Source organism: Ursus americanus, chromosome 6, assembly GCF_024610735.1.
Source record: "Ursus americanus isolate L20-20 chromosome 6, mUrsAme1.1.p, whole genome shotgun sequence".
Classification (NCBI taxonomy): domain Eukaryota; kingdom Metazoa; phylum Chordata; class Mammalia; order Carnivora; family Ursidae; genus Ursus; species Ursus americanus.
In genome coordinates, this window is record NC_142132.1 from 63,986,034 (window position 1) to 63,995,773 (window position 9,740).

A 9,740-nucleotide genomic window follows, 5' to 3' on the forward strand; every position below is an offset into this window, starting at 1 on the left:
AATATAAAAATTAGAATTAAGAATTTGGAAACTTTTTATAGGAATTTGACAGAGATTTTCATGTTTGTTGAATCTTTTAGGATCTTTTAAAATTCATTTTTCTCATTATTCATTTTATTATATTTTTGTGAAGTATCAGCCAGTGACAGATTAAATATTGAAAAAAAGCAAAATACAGATAGATTGAGAAGCACTACATTAGACTATGGAAGACAGAAAGATAAGACTTGACTCAAAAAAAAAGAACAACCTTGACTCTTTTTCAATGAGAATTTGGTTTACAAGGAAGAATATGATATATACACAAATTGTTGTAATATGTATCATAACTACCCATATTTCTCAAAGTTCACATCATCATCTTTGACACTTTAAAACCTATCTATTGATAGAATTATAACTGTATCTGGAAATACTAATGCATAACTATTATTTCTTTCTAAAGTTATTTATATGAAGACTAGATTTTAAGTTAAAAATCAGGGCGTGTTTCTTTCACTGCCTATCAGACCCAAAGGTATCTTTGACTGACTCCATACAGAGCTAGCCAGCTTTCTACAGCTCTCTGCCTGACCTGCAGTATCTCAAAACCCAGTAATATATAGAAACAGAATGATTATACAATTTTTTCAGAAACTCTTCTTTCAATATTTTCAAGATTAATTTATTAATCTTTAGTAAAGATTAATTTATTTTCTCAATCCTTTACAATAGAAGTTGGCAAACGCTTCCTGTAAGAGACCAGATAATAAATATTTTAAGGTTTGTAAGCTATATGGTCTACTGTCACAGCTACTCAGACTTTGTAGCAAGAAAGCAGCTACAGACAATATATAAACAAATGGTCATGGTTCTGTTCCAATAAAATTTTACTTAGAAAAACTGGCAGTAGGTTTTCAATTTGGCCCAAGGACTGTAACTTGCTGATGTCTCTTCTATAGGTATAACTATAAAATCAATCATTAAGAACCTATCATTTAGTAATACTAAAAAATTGTCATTCTTGTTTGCATTTATCATCAATTTTAAAATTTTAAAAACTGACAGATTCACCAACATGCAAGTTTATAAAAGAAAAGACTATTTTTCAAGAAAATTGAAGTAAGTATATTGAAAAAATTTTTGTGCTTTGTCTTTAATGGCATATGTCTAGGAGAGCTATAAGCTTTTCATACTATTATTAGATAGCAACACTCCCACAGGCTATAGAAAACAAAAAGACAGATTTATTTACACTAGTTGCCACAACCACTACAACAAACAGCATATAATAAGCAAAAATCTCCACAGAAAAGCCCTTTTAAAATGTACTATGAACCTACTGAACTTTGGAGTTATGATGCTTTTTGTTCAACCAACATCTATGCAATAACTTCAAAATCCTGAGATCTTGTCTACCTTTTTTTAACAAACCTGAACGTAGATTTATTTCATCTTTAGGGTTCAAAGCTGGCCTTCTCCAGCACGTAATCACTCCTTTCCTTTAAGGGGTGAGATACAAAGCTGATCAGAAGCTAATCACTCTAAAACTGAAGTCAAACCCTAATCCTCCCTTTTCCACTCAAGTTCTAATATCCCCAGTGGAATATATAGTTCTATAAACAATTCTCTTTATCATTCTAGAACTCTTTTCCCCAGAACGTAAGAGGAATTGCTAAATGTTTCAGTTTCCAAGGAAGTCTTTTACTGTCAGATTCCAAATGTCTTAATATAAATGTTTTTTTTTTTACTTTATTTCTGATTTCCCAGACTTAAAATCCTAAAATTACTCCTTATCACTTTTCATATTGCTTGAAAATTCAATCACAAAGTTTGTAATTATTTTTGGATTTCTTTTACATGCTTGCCACTCATTATCTTTCCATAAACAGAACATGTTGATACTGCCTACCCATTTTTTCCTGTTGAAAACTCTTCAGTGCTACTATACGTTTCTACTAGAAGTCTTCCACAAATACTGATTTTACTTTTCATATGTATGTGTATAAAATATAGACTGCTTAAAAAGACAATTTAACCACTGTGTAATAATAAAATATGTTAACAGGTAGTAAAGAGTAAGGCAAATGCTTTAAAATAGTAAAAACAGAATTTAAATAACAGTAAAAAGATTCTCACAGAGAAATTTAACAGAAGTGGAAAATAAACCCAAGAAAGAGGCAAATGCTGTAAGGAAAAACTAAAATGCACTTACTCAGGGCACAGAAGGAAAATCAGAAACTAGAAGGATTATCCTTACTGCACAAATTGATAGAGCTGCTGTTATCTCTGAAGTCCAAGATAATATATAAAAATAATCAGTTAACTATACTCACATAAAGTTAAGGAAAGATCACGATTGGGCCTACTTGAGGGGGAATATCAGCAGTGAGAAACCAAGTAACTTAGAAGTTGTCTAGATAGTGTTCTATAGAGTGAATTTCTGACTGGCTTACCTAGGCAACGAAGCAAGTTGCCAGTGTTACTACTTATTATCAGTTATTCTACCACTGGAGGGAGTCTGGTCACATATCCTTTGATGTGACTTTTACTCTAATAACTTCATCTTCTCTGGGAATGAATTAGAACCCCTACCAAGAATATGAATTGGTTTAACATAATCTGATGACTTTAAAGCTTTTTGTTTGTTTGAGTTTTTCTTTTATTTTTGTTGTGTTCCATACTCACTAAGTAAAAATTTACAGCATCTTTATAGTCATATCTGGGTCAAAGAAATGTATCCTGAGGTCACATGTGCTGGTACATATCAATCCTTAGAAAAAAAATCATAAAGAAAAAAAATGTTAAATCAAGAACAGAAGGTTCTGATACAAATGCCCACCCAAAGCAGATATCAAGGTCACAAGGCACATGAAATGCACCAAACAGCAGGTTTGAAGTAGAAGCTGAAAAGAGCTTTTAGGATTAAGGCTGACAAGGGTATTACTGATGGGATAGATAAATATAAGCAAAAGATAGAGACTGTAACTGTGGTTTTAAAGTTAACTATTTTTTTTAATTCAGAATTTACAGTTTCCATTGTCTACTGATGAAGTTGAAGTGACATAAGAAGGATTTACTAAGTAAACAAAACACAACTGAAATGAAAAACAAAGATCTAAACATTGGACAAAAAAAAAAAAAAAAGAAATAAAAAACAGTAATGAACTCAAGAAGGTATGTGGAGAATAACAGTCCATTTACAATAATTATTCTCTATTTTGTGTCAAGAATTATAAGAAATGATAGAAAATACTTCATGTAATTATTTTAAAAATCCTACAGGATTGACATTATTATACCCATTTTACATGAGAAAGCTTAAAGCTAAAAACAGGTTAAGTAATTTGCCTAACGTAATATATCTAATACAGCACTGTGCCAACTAGTAAGCATTTCTGTTACATTTCCAAAGTTAAAATTTGTTTAATTCACATATCAATAAGCGTAAAAAAGTCACAACTGATTTATAATTTAAGTAGATATGACAAAGTCAAAATTAAAAGGAATTTATCTTTTTTAAATATGTAAAAAAGAGAAAACCTTTTTTTCTTTTCCCTCATAAAACTACTGTTAGACACAAAGACACGGAAATCTGTCAGGTTCTCTCTGCAATTTCCTTAAAATGTATTCCCTTGCTGAGTAGCATCATAAATTCCATAAATCGTATCTAGGCAGTCATAAAATAATCATGGTAATAATACTTGTTAAACGCAGGAAGCCTTGGGGGTGGATTTAAGTGCTATACAACAAATTAATTTTGTATTTTCTTCCGTGCTACTATAACAAGAGTGCAGGGAGCTTGGATGCATGTAAAACAACATATACATAAATCTTTCCCTTTCAGCAAGGAAAGAAAGCTTTATATATCAAGAAATATATCAAGAAAGCTTTATATATCAAGAAAGCTATATATGATTTTAAGAAAAATGAAGAGAAATAGAAGTAATGTAGAATTCTGTGTGTGGGGTTGGGTGCTGTTCTGTCTTGTCACAGGTCAATTACGGTCTGAAGTGTCTATATGAAGAAACAAACTGGAAATGGGTTCCCGTATTATCAATGCTTCCCGATGAGCAATTAATGTTTTTTTTTTTTCCTTAAACTTCTTTGGAAAATCTACAATTAAAGTAGATCATATATGCAACTTGAGGATACACAGCAGAGATGGAAGAACAGAAATACTCTGCTACTTGAAACAGATATCACAGAAAGTACTAGATCTACAGCACATCTTCAGAGGTTTCCTAATAGAAGTCTATCCAGAATCCTCATTTTGAACTACAAGTAACACGTAGGCAGAGACCATATACTAGCAACTAAAGCACACATGCCTAGGATAAAAGTACATATGAAATAACATGTGTGTAGAAGAACCCTCTTAATTAAAAAATCCAATTATATGACCGCTTGGATTCTATTCCAAATTCCTCCAACTGTTAAATACTTGGAGAACTATGAAAAAAAGGAAACACTGTGAATTATTGCTAATTATGTAAATGGATTAATTTATAAGAAAACAGCAAGTGAAAAAAAAAAACATACAAGAGCCAAGGAAACATAAGAAAGACATACAGTTTACCAGCAGCTATAACTCTTAGTTGATGAAATATATAAAACATTATAAAATTAAAAACATCTATAAGTGGAAAGAGTAAAAGAAAACATATATTTAACAACAATATTATATTTTCTCCTATTTTATTTTATCTACTTCCCGGAAATTTGCGCTCATATTTTTCCAATACCCGATTAATCGAATAAAGTAAAGAGCAAACAAAATAAATGCATTTCTATGACCATAAAATCATGAAAATTTAGCACTTTTTATGTACTCAAGCATATAACAGATCTTCTGCCACATCCTAACTTTCTGTTATATATTTACAGAAGTAAAATAATGTGACCTGAGAGGAAATGAAGGGAGTAAATAATATCTAGCTGAATATTTCTCAATATAAGATTATGATAAATAAGGTCTGCTTGACAAACTTAATGCTACATTTCTAAATTGTTCTGCAAAAAAAAAATAAAACCTATATATTTTGGAATTGACATGTAGAGTCACAAAATAAAAAGTCAGACATTTAATAACATCTCTACACAAGCTATTCCTAATTTTTACATACTTTTAATAGGAGTTAGCTCTTTGTAGATATATTTTATAAAATGAAACCCTATTAATCTATGTTGAATCATTAGAAGTCTGCAAATAAGTAATTTTCACAGATATTGCTAAGTGCCAGCACCCACTATTAAATGTTACATAATTTCTTCATTTTGCAGGATTCCTAATGTGAACTGAAACAACTAAAAAATATTACCAAGACAAAATAGCTACTACTCTACAAGAAGAGACCACATAAATGCAGTGCTCGTTTTTGTTACTGTTAATTCTGTAAACTTCATAAAAAGGAAAAACAACTTTATTTTCCCTAATATCTTTGAAAATGTGGTAAGTGCAATTTTAAGTATTAAGATCACGGGGTTCTGAGGAGTAACTACGAATCACCTATTTCCAATAACTACAGTAATAAGCTTTTGATAAATCACTGAAGTAAATGAAAATGAAATCTACTTTTACTAGATTCTTGGTTTTCTGTCAAACCAATCTAGGAAAATCAAAACATTTATAATGGTAACACCAGAAAAAGTCATCTCACAAAAGCATAAACTAAAACCCATACGATTTCCTACGTGATATATTAAAAATAATCTCTCTAGTCTAATAATGCAAGTTTATATATGGAATGCCAAACGATTACTTTTTTTTTAGATGCCATAAATATGTGCACCTATTACTATGGTGACCTAAGGATAAAGGAATTATAAACAGCTTTTTTTATCAATACTATACCTTTTCCAGAAATTACTTAAAGTGGCTTTGGCTTCAAAGGTCAATTATTCTGTGTCCTAAATTTATTAGTAAACAGAAATTCAGTGTGCAGTTGACCTAAACTATACTGTATAGCAACGCCTAACCAAGTTATCATTTAAATGACTTTAGAAACAAGACCTCTGCCCTCTGTTTGGATAATATACTAATAAATTTTATGGCCTTATTGTGAACACACTAGTATTTCTACATAACCTTGGCTAAAAAATATTTTTAAATCATCGTCTCCATACACTGTTAATCACTGATTCCATTTATAGCCAAAGTATTCCCGGTCATCTTAACAACATGCAAATTGTTTTTCCTTCGTCAGATGTTCAATTTTACATTTATTTGGCCAATCAACTACTAATCAGATGACTCTTTTACAAATGAAGTTTTATTCCACATCACTGAAATAGCACTGACTCTTTACTCCAAATAACACAGAAGCACTACAAGCTACTCGTACTGCACACAGTACTAGCTTATCTCTTTCACGGTCAAACCTGTGTTCAATCACTTCCTTCTTTAGGAGACTGCCAACTTTAACAATAGAATAAGCTATATAACATCAAGACACAATGGTGAGTACTCGCCACATATTCTGTACTACAGCAGATATATTAGGCCACTTCTTCACAGATTTTTGACAGTTTCTGAATCACAGCCCCAAACACGAAGCCTGTGGCTGTCCTTGGTGCTGAAACGCACTTTTCCCCCCCGCGCCCCTTCTCTGAAAAAAACCGTCAAAACCCTATTTGAGAGGATAAAAAAACTAATGAATTTGGGGGGTCTTAAGAGGGGAGGTTTAAAAAAGGAAATGATAAGTTTCTGGGCTGAGAATGCTAACTAGCGTGCGCTGGTGGAGAGGGGAAGGAAGGGGTACTAGAAACTCCCAGAGGGCATTGCCCCTTCGGTTCGGGTAGACCCTGGAAACCCGGACTGCGGCACGATCGGAAACGCCTCGTCCGGGGCAAGAGCGGCGGGCGGGAACGGCGCCCTCGCCCGGGCAGCTCCTCCGCTCGGGGCCAAGCCGGCGAGGACCGCGAGGGGCGCCGCGGCCAGAGACTAACGCGACTTTCCACGCCAACAAGCGAGCCCTGGGGTCCTTTTGTTTCTAGCGTCTGAGGGGAGGGCGGATGAGCGGAGAGGAGCTCCACCTGTGTTTATTTGTATGGGGGGAACAACAAAAGACCCTGATGCCCGGGCGAGCAGGGTCGGCAGAGTCGGGGCGGCCGCGGTGCCTGGCCGCGGGCTCGGCCCCTTTCCTCACAGCCCCCGTCGCTCTTACCGTCCCGGTCGCACAGCTGAATGGCCTCCAGGCTGAGGTTTTTGATCACCTCCTCACAGGGGCTGGTGGGGCTGTTGAGGGTATGATCCAGACGCGGCACCTCCATTTTTCCAACTCCCTTCTCAAGCCCGCCTGCTTCGTATCCAGGCTCTCTCCGTGGACGGGTGGGAGAGAAGGGCGGGAAAGGGTAGGGAGTGGCGGAAGAAGGGGGACAGGAGGCCTGGGACGCGGTTCCGAGGGGCCGAGGCTGAGCCTCCGCGCTAGAGAGCCGCGGCTGAGGCGACGGCCGTGGCAGGAGCTCCGGGGAGTGTGAGCTTCGGAGAGACCGAGAAGGACCTGGCGCGAGAGCAGGAGGCGCGCGCTCCCGGCGGGGAGGGGAAGCGTCGCGCGGGGAACGTGAGGGAGAAGGCGCGGCGCGCGCACGCGCGTGAGAGGACGCGCCCACCTGCTGGCGCGCGGCGCTCCTTCTTCCCCGCCCTTCCACGCGCACGCGCCCCCTGCTGCCCTCGCGCCTCAGCCCTCGCAACCCCCGCGCAAAGTGTCGGACAGCCTGAGCTCCCGGAAACCGCGAGCGGTTGGGGGTGTGGAGCGCTGGCGTCGCCCTCTCTTCTGGTGAGGGTTGTTTGGCGTCCTTTCCCTCGTCACAGGGTCAGCGGGACCCAGGTTGGCACTGGGGAGTCTGCACGGGGAGGTGAGAAGAAGCAGATTGGTTTTTATGAAGGACTGAAAAAATATGGGTTCAGATCCTTTGTAGCCTTGTGTCCGAGCCCCTGGGCTTGCCTACCCGTCAAGGTCTCGCGCTACTCCCCTCCCGGCCCTGCTTGCTCAGCCAGGCATTCCTCGGAAACAGCTGCGTCTCTGTGAGAGATGAGTGGATTGATTGAGGAGTGGCAGGGTGTACGGACAGAATTTTGGTCAACCTGAAGGAGGGGCAAACATGGGAATTCAGAACTGCCACAAAGGTGAGGGAATGAGGAGATGCCAGCCAGCCTGCTGGAAAAGCAGCACGTGCGCTTCGGGCTGACAGCCACTAATCATTCAGCCTTCGCAGCCTAGTTTGCGTCATTCATTCATTCATTCATTCATTCAACATATAAATATTAAATGTTTACTCTGTGTGGGGCACTGTTCTGGGCACCAGCGAAGGGGGGAAAAACAGTACCTGACTTCATGGGTATGAAAGATCCTTTTCTAATGAAAAATGTGCTTCCTCAACTTTTTAATTCGCCCATTCTTTTTAATGACACTTAATATTCTACAATGCACTTAGTGGAGGTGAAAATGTTTTTAAAAATAGGCAGATATAGGTCACAGCCTATTGACCTCGATTGCCATTTGCTTTTTTGGAATGGTTTTTAGTCGTGTTGCTATCTTAGAATCAAAATAGTGGCTGCCCCACTCTCTTCTTTCTTTAGTGTATATGCTTGTTGGAAATGAAAGTTCCTTTTTATTGATTTTCCAATTTCAAACATAAATGTTATCCAATAAAGCAGCAATTTACATACAGATTGCTATATGCTACCCTTTCTTAGTACATCCTTCTAGCCATAACATGACTAAATCTAGTTAATTGAAGCCTCATAAAACAGAAGGACCAGCTTAAGGTAAAATAAGCCTGTGAGAAAACTTGGCACAACTGCAAGTTGATAAAAATCTGTGGAAGATAATTGGGTATCTTAAAGGGAAACATCCTCATTATCAACTTACGTATTAATGAAGATGGATCTCCTTCTTATAGTTTGAGAGAATTCTTGTGTCAAGGTAGGGGTGTCCCCAAAGAAAGGATAAATTATTACTTGTCAAGAAATATGACAAGATGACACTTATTGGTGAATTTTCTTTTTCTTTTTCTTTTTAAAGATTTTATTTATTTATTTGACAGAGATAGAGACAGCCAGCGAGAGAGGGAACACAAGCAAGGGGAGTGGGAGAGGAAGAAGCAGGCTCCCAGCGGAGGAGCCTGATGTGGGGCTAGATCCCAGAACGCCGGGATCACGCCCTGAGCCGAAGGCAGACGCTTAACGACTGAGCCACCCAGGCGCCCCTTATTGGTGAATTTTCTGTGTTCTAAAACCTGGCTCTGGAGGAATAGAAATTGATATTGTCAGCTGAACCATGGTGGGTTCATCTTTCAGAGTAGTATTACATTTACAAATTTCAAAAGGAACTGTGCAAACTAGATTACCAATTTATTGATTTACACATGAGAAATAAAACTCATATATATTTAAAGCTATAATTCACACAGATATTTGTTAAACACCTACTGTGTCCATGGACAATATGCTAAATGTTGGAAATTTTGAGTTCAAATCTGTTAGGAAACAGCAACATTGAAAAAGGAAAATTATAATGAGTGTTACCAAAGAGGAATCATGGGAACTTGTGAAGCACACACAGGGGTCCTAACCTTGTCTGGTTAGTCAGGAAAGCCTTTAAAAAGATTATATAAAAGGAACAGGAAATTATTGAAAGGCTTTGAATGGGAAGTTAGCATGATCAGATTTGTAGGCCAGAATATTTGTATAATAGGAAAAGGGGATAATGTTTTAAGAAATATTAATGTGACTTTCTGGGTATAAGACCTATTCAATC

The 9,740-nt window shown here is 37.3% G+C and overlaps 1 protein-coding gene across 1 annotated transcript in view; it reads right to left on the reverse strand.

Annotated features, from left to right (window-relative positions):
* Positions 1–7,551, reverse strand: part of PHYHIPL (phytanoyl-CoA 2-hydroxylase interacting protein like) — a 74,002-nt gene extending 66,451 nt beyond the window's left edge. The window contains exon 1 of the mRNA XM_045783674.2: positions 7,146–7,551. Within this exon, the coding sequence (XP_045639630.1) occupies positions 7,146–7,251 (106 nt within the window). The 5' untranslated portion in view covers positions 7,252–7,551. The remainder of the gene's footprint in view (positions 1–7,145) is intronic.
* Positions 7,552–9,740: the final 2,189 nt, after the last annotated feature.